The 13247-nt window shown below is 33.6% G+C and overlaps 1 protein-coding gene across 1 annotated transcript; it reads right to left on the reverse strand.

The window, feature by feature from the left end:
- Window positions 1-11534: 11534 nt before the first annotated feature.
- LOC133324956 (uncharacterized) lies at window positions 11535-11996 on the reverse strand (the record flags this gene model as incomplete). Its single annotated transcript, XM_061533782.1, has 2 exons — window positions 11535-11648; window positions 11709-11996. Coding segments are annotated over 2 exons (402 nt in total), but the record flags the coding sequence as incomplete, so codon positions are not given.
- Between the last annotated feature and the right edge of the window lie 1251 nt (window positions 11997-13247).

Here is a 13247-nt window from a genome sequence, read left to right on the forward strand (position 1 = left end):
ACAAATAACCAAGAAAATTTAAGACAACAACAAAAACATAGAAGAAACAAGTGAAAAAGCGTTAAGTTCGGGCGGGTCGAACTTTAGATACCCTCCACCATGGACATACTGACAGGTATTTAAAATAAAAATATAGGAAATATACCAAAATGTGTACCTATTCCAACATTCCTACAAACCGATTATGGTTCTAAATATTTGTCCCAGACCCCATGTTTTTTTGGACCAAATTTCTTTCAAAATTTTTATTACAAAGTAAATAAACATGAAATTCAATTAAATTAATACTTTGCCCATCTTATTATTTCTTCCAAAAAAATACGAAAAATACGATCAAAACCCCCAAAATACTGAAACCGTTATATGAGGGCTACCAGAAAAAGTGGACCTATATTTATAATTTTTTGTGGAGACATTTAGTACCCAATAAGAACCAATATACCAAATTTCAGCGTATTCGGTTGAAAAACGCGCTCAAGAACCCCAAAATACCGAAAATTGTGGGGTACTGTTATATGGGAGCTATACCTAAACGTGGACCGATATATCCCATCTTCGAATACAAAAGACAAACCTATGCAAAATGTCAGCACCATATCTCAATTCCTTCAGAAGATGATTACAACAGACGGACGGACATGGCTAGATCGTCTTAGAATTTTACCCTGATCAGGAATATATTCTTTATAGGGTCGGAAATGAATATTTCGATGAGTTACAAACGGAATGACAAAATTAATATATCCTCCATACTATGGTGGAGGGTATAAAAAGACTAAACCTATACACCGAACACCCACCCAAAAAATTCACATTTATCGCATCCCTATATGTGACAAAAAACGCCTTAAGTTTATGTTATGGGGAAGAAACGAAAACCGCAAAAACAACAACAAACCAGGGACCGAAAATAACAGTTATTTTTTAAAATGCGAACAAAAAAATCTTCATGTTAGAGACATGGGACACTAATAGTGTCATATACCAATAGATTCGTACTGAGGAGCCCATTGAGGATATTGAGTGATCTTGAGAAAACACTCTCAGTTCCCATGTTAAGGATTATTTTTTAACGGAAAAAATAAACGTTGATTTTTAACTGTTAAAAATGATTTTATTTTTTCCGTCAAAAATAAAAGTCTTTTTGCGATTTTTATTTTTTCCGTCAAAAATAAAAGTCTTTTTGGGATTTTTATTTTTTCCGTCAGAAAATAAAAGTCCTTTTGGGATTTTTATTTTTTCCGTCAGGAAATAAAACTCTTTTTATGTAAAGAAGTTTATACAACTTGTAATCAGTTATAAAATTACAATTTATAAATCTCTGTCCTTATTACAATAAGTGTACACATAAGTAATCAAGATCAAAGGTAAAAAATATTTGTTATAAATTTTTAAAAAATAGTCTAGTGTACCAAATCATGAATATAAATTAAAGAATCATTCCCCTGACTATTAGGTCAAAGGTTATATAACTGGTACCAAACTCCATATGTTTATTTACGTAAAAAGACTTTTATTTTCTGACGGAAAAAATAAAAATCACAAAAAGACTTTTATTTTTGACGGAAAAAATAAAAGTCCCAAAAATACTTTTATTTTTGACGGAAAAAATAAAAGTCCCAAAAAGACTGTTATTTTTGACGGAAAAAATAAAAGTCCCAAAAAGACTTTTATTTTTGACGGAAAAAATAAAAATCATTTTTAACAGTTAAAAATCAACGTTTATTTTTTCCGTTAAAAATAATTAATTAAAGGGGATTTTTTTATTTAGGTCACATAATAACAGTTATTTTTTACCTGATTTGATATAAGTTATAACAGTTACGGTCCCTGTCAGTATATCTATGGTGGAGGGTATCCAAAGTTCGGCCCGGCCGAACTTAACTCTTTTTCACTTGTAATTTTTTTTTGGATTCGGATGTTCCATACCATAGCACTATAGGTAATTTGGACAGTTTTTTGGGCAAAAAGTCATTTTTTCAATTTTGGAAAATAATATCTTTTTTGATGTCATTAAAAAGAAAACATGTCAAATTTTATGAATCTGTAAGATTTTTGGGTAAAAGTGTCTTAAAAGCAATGAAATCGTTTCCAAACTCTAAACTTTGAAAATAAAATGAAAGAAATAAAAAATTTAAAAAAACAAGGCGTATTTTAAAACGGTTAAAACCGCTAAATTCAAAGCATAAACATAAAAATTAAACATGGAGAGTATTAACGGTGGTGTGTGCTGTTTATTTAATATATAATATTTGTTAATATGTTTGTGTAGCGATTCAAAATTTACATAGTTGACTATAATAAAAGAAATGTGTCTATTTTTTGCACATAAGACATTTTAGATAGACTTTTACTCAAATTTTTAAATTTGTCAGATCTTTTGAATGCATTTGTTAAGATGGACCGAATGACATTTAAAAAGACATAGGAAGATATAACTTTTCCGTGAAAAAACCAATATACACGAATCGTGATTACTCTTAAACCGCAAGTAGGTTGTCGAAGAAAAGATTATGAGAAAAAAATCTAAAGTGTGGAGAGGAGGAAATGGCGGGCTTTAGTTCCTCTTAGAATATAAACTATCAAAAATTTACTTTTTTCAGGATTGATTAAAACTTAAAAAGGTGGCATAAGAAAAAATTTTGAAAAAAGAAAAGAAAACCAGTAAGGAAAGCAGTAAAGTCGAACGGGGCCGACTATATGATACCCTCCACCACTTTGGGTATATTCAACAGATGAATCATAACAGACGTCGAATTTTTGAAGGACCATTAACATGAAAATGGATCCATAAACATGTCATTCTGTAACCTACACTAAAGTTTTCATTTGGTCAGATATAGGGTTGCTTCTTACAATGGGACAAAATTATATAAAGCAATGTAAAGGAAATGTATTATAGTAACTACAGTTCATTGTACCAATTGTGTGGAAATCAGACAAACTTTGGGTCTTTAGTGCACAATTTACACACTCGGAAGAAAAAATATATAGGAGCTATATCTAAATCTGAACCGATTTTCACGAAACTTAACACACATAATTCTAGACCTTATTCATTACGCAATACCAAATTTCGTGCAAATCGAAATATATATAGGGACTTTGGTGCAACATTTACATTGAATCGGACAAAATTATATATGGGAGCTATATCTACATCTGGGCCGATTTTCAGTAAACTTAACACACATCATTCTAGACGTAATTCATTACGATATGCCAAATTTCGTGCAAATCGAAGGATATATAGGGACTTTGGCGCACCATTTACATAAAATCGGACGAAACTATATATGGGAGCTATATCTAAATCTGGACCGATTTTCTCAAAACTTGGCAGACATCACTCTAGGCTCAACTCAGTACGTTATGCCGAATTTCGTGCAAATCGAAATATATATTGGGATTTTGGTGCACCATTTACATGAAATCGGACGAAACTATATATGGGAGCTATATCTAAATCTGGACCGATTTTCTCGAAACTTCGTAGACATCATTCTAGACCTAAATGATTAGGCTGTACCAAATTTCGTGCAAATCGAAAGATATATAGCGACTTTGGTGCACCATTTACATGAAATCGGACGAAACTATATATGGGAGCTATATCTAAATCTGGACCGATATTCTCGAAACTTGGCAGACACCACTCGAGGCTTAATTCAGTACGTTATGCAAAATTTCGTGCAAATCGAAAGATATATAGGGACTTTGGGGCACTATTTACATGAAATCGGACGAAACTATATATGAGAGCTATTACTAAATCTTGACCGATTTTCACGAAACTTGGCAGACATCATTCTAGACCTAATTCATTATGCTGTACCAAATTTCGTGCAAATCGAAAGATATATAGGGACCGTTTACATTAAATCGGTTAAATATATATATGGGAGCTATATCTAAATCTGAACCGATTTTTCCCAATTTCAATAGGGTTCGTCCTTGGGCCAAACAAATGAGCTGTGCCAAATTTCATCCAATTCGGATCATAAATGCGACCTGTACTTTGCTCACAAAAATACATGGACAGACAGACAGACGGACGGACGGACATGCATAAATCGACTTAGAAAGTGATTCTATGCATATTCTCAAAAGGAACCATGTGTCTATCTCGTTTTCTTTTGCCTGTTACAAACATATGCACAAAGACATAATACCCTGTACCACAGTGTGGTGAAGGGTATAAAAAGATTTGTAACAATTTATTTATATTTGGAACATATATATATATATATGGTCGGCACATACTAGAATCTCATAAAGTGGATTAGATGGTCGGCGATCTGTCGCTTTCCACGTAGTGATCCAGATTATAATAAAAATATTAGGTGTATTTCCAGTGTAATGCCTAAATGAATGTAATAATGTTCAATCTGTTTTTCTTGATTTCTAAATGTATTTGAATCAAGATATTTATTGCAAATTATCATTTTTTGGAAGTATACTTCTCTACGTTTTATAAAGAAATCCCCAAACGCAAAGTAGTCTACACCACATTAATAACGTAGTTGCGTTCGGACCTCACTTTTTATGTCTTTTTTCATCGGAATAAAAAGTGCAAAATACCTAAAAGTGGGACGGAATCTCTACAAACTACTCTTTTAAAATTATTGACGGATATGTCCTGCCTTTCGTTCCAAACATCCTAGAAGTAGCACAAATTTCTATGCAAAAATTTCATAATTCTATCGTAAATATTGCAAACTCGTTTGTTGAGTTTGCACTACCATCCATGGAGTGTATAAAATATGACAACAGGAACTTTTCGATTGTGTCCGTCGACTGTATGTCCACAAATGTTTTATGATTCATTGAAAACGTGACAGTGTTATTTTATGTTAATACATCAAATATTACCCTTCGCATGCTCCTTCCTTTCAAATAATATTAATAGACTGTGGGTCTATTATTATTTCCAATTGTTTTTATTTGATTTTAATAAAAATTCGAGACAGTAAATATTAATAGATCCCATGTGATTATATTCAATTTATTGTTTGATTTATTAGGAATATTAAATATTTTTGTTGATATGTTTTTATTAGATTGTTATTAAATTTAATAAAAAACATTTTCTCAATGATTTGTAGAATATACCCCACTTACGACCACGAATAGTACTAATTTAGAAAGTTAATAATGTCTTAAAATTGATATGGCGACTTAACTTTTTCAAATGTTTATAAAGGTCATTACAATATTCATACAACAATGACGTGCAGATTTGCTTAACGATTGATACTAAAATGCGTACATTATGTTTTATTTATTTATTATACCCTACACAACTATGTTGTCAGGGTATTATAGCTTTGTGCAGCCCCAAAAGTTTGTAACGCCGCGAAATATTGGTCCTAGACCCACCTTTAAGTATACCGATCGTCATATCTCGACTAGCAGAGTCGATCTAGACATGTGTGTCCGTCCGTCCGTCTGTCCTTTATAATTTGTAAACATAATTTGTGGCCACAGTAATGGACCAATCTTCACTAAATTTTGCATGTAGGATGGTTTCTGGCCAATGAAGACCCCTATTGTTTTTGGGAAAAATCGGTTAATATTTAGGGGATGAAATGGATCAAATACTAAATTTTTGTCGGTTTTTCTGGTCGCTCCAGAGGCCGCAATAATGGCCCGAACATCGTGAAATTTTGCATGGAGAAGGGGATCGGGCCAAAGAATAAGCATGCCTGGTTTGATAAAGATTGGTCAATATTTAGCGGGTCAAATGGACTCTGACTTTTGTGTGAAAAATGACAAAATTTGTATTCTATAGCGTATATATTTACCCCTGAATGACATCGATCCGAGAAGTTGATATTATATCAAAGAGGAGTGGTTGACCTTTAAATTAATACCAATTATATTGTTGTATGTGCTCGGATGTGGGAGTTACACCTAAATATTTACTGGTATCTCCGTATCCGTATATTATTTAGTAACCCATTATCACTCTAGAGCGCGGAACTATAGCGCTGATCACTTTGAAATGTTCCATAAGGTTCCAGTTATGGTCAAGGACAAGGCCTATAATTTTCGCTGATGATCAGATAATATTTTTGGAATGAAGTGGACCGAAAACTTAATTTTTTATGTTATTTTCGAGTCGATATATAGACCACAAATGAAAGCCGAACATCACAACACAACTCACGGTGAAGGGAATCTGGACAATAACTGTACTGAATACTCGTAATATTCGGAAAATATGTCAGTGTGAGGAAGAGGTGCTGTTTACCTCTAATCGGGCAAGAGGATGCCAATATCACGAAATATTGCCCAGGCTCGGAATAAAAATCCGCAGAACTATATATAAACTACCGCAGTTCCGTGGTAGTTGTATAGGGTATCGTATGGTCGGCCCCGTCCGACTATACTGCTCCGCTCACTGGTTATTTTTGTACCCTCCACCATAGTATGGAGGGTAAATTAATTTTGTTTTTCCGTTTGTAACTCATCGAAATATTCATTTCCGACCCTATAAAGAATATATATGCTTGATCAGGGTAAAATTCTAAGATGATCTAGCCATGTCCGTCCGTTTGTCCGTCCGTAAGTCCGTCTGTCCGTCCGTCTGTTGTAATCACGCTATCTTCTGAAGGAATGAGATAGGGGGCTGAAATTTTGCATAGGGTTGTCTTTTGTCTGCAGGCAGGTCAAGTTCGAAGATGGGATATATTGGTTCACGTTTAGGCATAGCTCCCATATAAGGGTACCCCCCAATTTTCGGTATTTTGGGGTTCTTGACCGTGTTTTTTAACCGAATTCGCTGAAATCTCCCTACAAAAATTATTTATATTCGCCCCCTTTTTGGGGTAGTCCCCATACAACCCCCCTTTTTATACCCTTCACCACACTGTGGTACAGGGTATTATGTCTTTGTGCATATGTTTGTAACAGGCAAAAGTAATCGAGATAGACCCATGGTTCCTTTTGAGAATATGCATAGAATCACTTTCTGAGTCGATTTATGCATGTCCATCCGTCCGTCTGTCCGTCTGTCCATGTTAAATTGTAAACAAAGTACAGGTCGCATTTATGATCCGATTTGGATGAAATTTGGCACAGCTCATTTGTTTGGCCCAAGGACGAACCCTATTGAAATTGGGAAAAATCGGTTCAGATTTAGATATAGCTCCCATATATATTTTTGCCCGATTTACGGACTTTAGACCCTGAAAATCTTTCGATTTGCACGAAATTTGGCATAGCGTACAGAATTGAGCCACGAAAGATGTGTGCCAAGTTTCGTGAAAATCGGTTCAGATTTAGATATAGCTCCCATATATAGTTTCGCCCGATTTTTGGTAAATGGCGTACCAAAGTCCCTATATATCTTTCGATTTGCACGAAATTTGGCATAGCGCACTGAATTAAGTCTAGAATGATGTGTACAAAGTTTCGTGAAAATCGGTTCAGAATTAGATATAGCTCCCATATATATTTTCGTCCGATTTAAGGTAAATGTTGTACCAAAGTCCCTATATATCTTTCGATTTGCACGAAATTTGGCATAGCGTAATGAATTAAGCCTGGAGTTGTGTGTGTTAAGTTTCCTGAAAATCGGTTCAGATTTAGATATAGCTCCCTTATATATTTTCGTCCGATTTAATGTACATGGTGTACCAAAGACTCTATATATCTTTCGATTTGCACGAAATTTGGCGTAGCGTAATGAATTGGGTCTAAAATTATGTGTGTTAAGTTTCGTGAAAATCGGACGAGATTTATATATAGCTCCCATATATATTTGCGTCCGATTTAAAGTACATGGTGCACCAAAATCCCTATATATATTTCGATTTCCACGAAATTAGGCATAGCGTAATGAATTAGGTCTAGAGTGATGTGTGTTATGTTTCCTGAAAATCGGTTCAGTTTTAGATGTAGCTCCCATATATATTTTCGTCCGATTTTATGTAAATGGTGCACCAATATCCCTATATATCTTTCGATTTGCACGAAATGTGGCAGAGCGTAATGAATTAGGTCTTGAATGATGTGTGTAAAATTTTATAAAAATCGGTTCAGATTTGGATATAGCTCCCATATATATTTTCGTCCGATTTTAGATAAATTGTGTACCAAAGTCCCTATATATCCTTCGATTTGCAACGAAATTTGGTACAGCGTACAGATTAAAGTCTACAATGATGTGTATTAAGTTTCGTGAAAATCGGTTCAGATTTAGATATAGCTCCTAAATATATTTTCGTCCGATTTAAATTAAATGGTGTACCAAAGTCACTATATATCGTTTGATTTGCACGAAATTTGGTATAGTGTACTAAATTAGGTCTAAAATGATGATTGTTAAGTTTCGTGAAAATCGGTTCAGATTTAGATATAGCTTCTATATATATTTTCTTCCGATTAAATGGTGTGCCATAAATTAAATGGTATACCAATGTCCCTATATATTCGATTCGTCCGATTTTAGGTAAATAGTGCACCAAAGTCCCTATATATCCTTCTGACCAAAATTTTGTATAGGTTGCAGAATGACATGTTTAATTTCATGTTAATGGTCCTTCAAAAATCCGACGTCTGTTAAGATTCCATCTGTATACCCAAAGTGGTGAAGGGTATCATATAGTCGGCCCCGTCCGACTTTACTGCTTTCCTTACTGGTTTATATTAAAATAGTTATATAGTTTGTTCCGCGTTTTCGTTTTGGTTCTAAGAGTCTGTCGTAATCATTTAACCTGCGGAGGATATGGTTTACATGATCGCGTTGTAGAAATGTCGGTATAAGTCCACTTTTTGGTATTTTCCCTACATTTTCATTTCAAGTACTTGTCAGTATATCTATGGTGGAGGGTATACAAAGTTCGGCCCGGCCGAACTTAACGCTTTTCACTTGTTTATATTAAAATAGTTAGCAAATTTGTTCCGTGTGTTGGGGTTATCTATAGATGAAATTTTCAGTTCATACCCTGCAGTATGGAATTCTAAAACGACATAGTCGATTTGGCCATATGTTGTATTCACTTTTCTATTGGAGGATATTGACATAAAAACTAGAACATGTAGGCCTAGGTCCTTTATAAAACATCCTACATATTTAATATTTAGCGTGATGCACGGTATTGGGATTCAAAACTATATTATTAGCTTGGATCTTGAGCTATATCGGCCATTAATTAGGCATAACCTCTTTTTTAATAAAAACACCAACTATTCGCTAATTCCTACACAATGTTGTTAATATTGGTCCCGCTTTAGTATGCCTCTTATAAATTTGGCCTCTTAATTGGAGTATTTCAGGATTTTATACACATGTTTCACCCTACTATGTCAACATTTTGGGGTTTTGAGATTTTAGGGAAAAAATCCCCATTGAAATTGCTGAAATTTCTAGTTTGGTTGCAACAATCGGTAGAATTGTAGTTATATATATGTTCCCTATATTTTCATTTAAAATTTTCATTTAAAATTAATTTACAGTAGTTTGAGGATTTTATACACTACAATGCGTTATCAATATCAGTCCACTTTTTGGATCTTACAGATTTTAGGAAAAATCCCCATTAAAAATTTGAAGTTTGTATTTGGTGTACATAATGGATTACATAAATCGTTTTGTAGAATTATCGATATATGCCGACTTTTTGGTATGTTCCCTATATGTTCTTTGCAATTATCTGTCAGTATAACTATGGTGGAGGGTACCCAAAGTTCGGCCCGGCCGAACTTAACGCTTTTTCACTTGTTTATTTTCTAAATAAGACAAGTAAAAAACTGTCAGTCGGTGCTGCCGACAGATATATATCCCCAGGCTTTGGTTTGCGGAATTACACCTAAAGGTTTCGGATTTAATGTTGATAAATTTGATAAAACATTGACTATTTGTGAGGGATGTACCAGAAGTAATGGACTACTGGGTCCCATTTTCGGAATTGATATAGGGTTGGTAAAGATAATAAGTAGTCCAAGGTTTGGTTAAACATGACATTCCATTCGCCTGATATTGCATTTATAAATATTGCAAATTTTGATCAGATGGAGTGGAACAATGGGTCCCATCTTTGGACTTAATATTCGACTTCTTCAAACTTGATCTATGCTTAGTAAAGGTAATAGGTTGTGGAATGTTTGGTTCACCGCGGACATTCCATTAGCTCGATATTGGTATTATAGATATTGAAAATTTTGATCTTCTGTGTTGGAGGTACCAGAAAGAGTGGACCAATGGTTCCCATCTGCGAACTTGATCTATGCTTGGTAAAGATAATAGGTTGTACAAAGTTTAGTAAAAATCGGATTGTCCGTTTGCATGTTATTATAAAATTTAATTTTTAGCACAATTTTGATCATTTTGTGGGGGTGGTACCAGAAGGAGTGGACCGATATTCCCCATCTTCGAACTTAAACTAAGTTTGAAAGTAATATTACGATGTGCAAAGTTTGAATAAAATCGGTTGCTGTCTTCGAGAGTTATCGTGCGCACCAGCCAGACAGACGGACGGACGGACATGTGTAAATCGACTCCAAAATTCTTGAAACGGATTTGGTCCAAAGAAACATGGTTAAACCCCATGTTTCTTTGGACCAAATCCCAATATTTCTATCAGGCATATTTCATCGTATGAAAGTGTATATACCCTCATTAGCCATAAGGCTGAGGGTATAATTATATTTGGGTAATCAGCCATTACCTCATAATTTATATTGGCCGGCAAGTATTCCAAACACTTTTCATGTTTGCACATGCAAATACCGGCTACCTTATCTACCCACCTCTTATATTTCTTACATTAACAAATTATCTAGGATATTGAAATGTCCAATAGTTGTGACACTTATTGACCTATATTTGTTGCCGTATTTGTCTAACTTATTCGTGAAGCTTCAAATTGTTGACTTAATTTAGAAATGCATGGCCTGATAACATTTGGCACAAATATACAGTTAATAATTGACGCAAATGTGTCAGCCAATAATTTGCAATTAACATTCTCATTCGACGCTTGAACTAATCGAGTTGCGTGTTTGTCAAGTGAATAATTTCATAACAATTTAAACAATAGTTTCAAATATGTACATACATAGGCAAACGATTGTGGGTGGAGAATTGAGATGACGAAACAATGAACAATGACGATTAAGTATTTAATCCGTTCGACAGAAATTTACTATTTTTACTGCAAAGTTTATAAATGCAAGATGACAAACGCTTCTATTTCCACAAATAAAAAAATCGATTTCGCACAAAATGCAGTTCCTGTTCCTTTGTGTTGTGCAAAAAAAAAAAAAAAGTTTATGTATCAACCTGTTAATGCATTTTCTCCATTATCGATATACATTAATGCACTTTTATTTTTCGCCATTGACCATATTCATATTGCATTAATACACATTTTTTCCGTAATAAATTGCCACATAACAGTAAGAGTTTTTATTTCGGTGATTTAAAAAAAAAAATTTTAAATTTTTGTGAAAACAAAACATAAGAAGACGAACCAAAATAACAATGTATATGTATAATTTGCTTAAAACTTGTTTTTGAATTTCAGTACTTAAATCCCAGTCGTGCCACCTTCTCCATCTTGGCCTTCTTCCTCTTCACCATTATCTTCAATGCGTTCACCAATAATAATTTCCTCCGCCAATTGATAGAGTTCTCGAATGTCCTAAATTAAACATAAACCAAATATTAATAAATGAATATAAAATCGTCGTCTGCAACTTACCCTAGCATTACGCAATTGCATTATTTTCTCATCTTCGTAGCGTAAATGATCATATTGATCTTTGGAAATAAGTAAGCCCTCCGCAACATCACCTTCTAATTCGTGTTTTAACATATTGGCATAGCGTTGCTTTGCCACACTGATGGTACTTCCCTCATCGAAAGATTCACCACTTGATATATTTGATGCATCATCAGATGCGATATTTTTCGGAGCTAATGATGTTTCGTCTGTTGCAACAAGTGTCATTTCCTGGCCGTCTCCAGTTTGTTGGGATTGTAAAATAGCCTAGGATATTAAGTAAAAAATATGTATACAAATTTAGATAGGTTGAAGAAATATTTGTACATAAAACCAACCATATTGTAAAAAATATTAAATAAAATTATAATATTACGCAAAAATATTTCCAGTAATATTAAGACATTTGGAATAATTAATTATGTTTTTTTCTGTAATGAATGCATTTTGGTATAATGAGTTCGGTTTAAGTGCCACGACAACCCATACTATTCCAAGATATTTGTACCAGTAATTATTTGTTTCACGTCTTGTTTCACGTGGTTAGTTTTTTCTGTCTTGGAAATCTATTTCATTTTGCACTGAAATGTCCTTGAAGTAAAAGATCCTCTTAATTATATCCTACAGTCGATTTGGGCATGGTCTTTCGTCCGTCTATCTCTCTTTCCGCGTGTTATTTTAAATAAAGTACAAGTCGCAAGTATTATCCAACTAGTAAATTGACCACAGCTTACTTATTTGGCCTATGGAGGTGCTCTATTGAAAGTAGTGAAAATCGACACATATATATATATATAGCATTTCCACATTAAATGAAACCTTTTACAAATTAAATGAACCCTTTTCCAAATTAAATGAAACCTTTTCCAAATTAAATGAAACCTTTTCCAAATTAAATGAAACCTTTTCCAAATTAAATGAAACCTTTTCCACTTGAAATGAAACCTTTTACAAATAGAATGAAACCTTTTCCAATTGAAATGAAACCTTTTACAAATAGAATGAAACTTTTTCCAAATTAAATGAAACCTTTATTGTTATCTAAGGAAATATAATTGCACTAATTTTAAACCAATATTTGAAAATTAAATCAAAGAATATTAACAAATATAGTTGTATGGCTATGTAATTAACATAAATATTCTTTAATTCGGCGTGATTTCATTTAATATCTTTACTACATAAAACTAAATAAATAGTAATACAAACTGGGGTATTTCTTGACATTTTAATAAATAAATATTTAAGAACAAGAATTGAATACCCGGTCCTAAATGCGAAATACATATTGGACTTAATAAATTGTTGATGATAAGGTAACTGCTTAACTTAATGAAGGGGTTCCCGACTTGCAGCTTGTGGGATTTTCAAAACCATGTCCATAACGTAGTTAGAACAATCTTGCGGAGGAAGCTTTTGAATACTTCGCTCGATTACAGCAACAATGTTATGTTCCATTGAAACGTCACACAGCTCAGATCTTGGACATAATTTTATTTTTGAAAATGCATTTTCGAT

This window comes from Musca vetustissima, unplaced genomic scaffold (assembly GCF_032173495.1).
Source record: "Musca vetustissima isolate MV318-11 ecotype Yass unplaced genomic scaffold, APGP_CSIRO_Mvet_v1 utg449352, whole genome shotgun sequence".
Lineage (NCBI taxonomy): Eukaryota > Metazoa > Arthropoda > Insecta > Diptera > Muscidae > Musca > Musca vetustissima.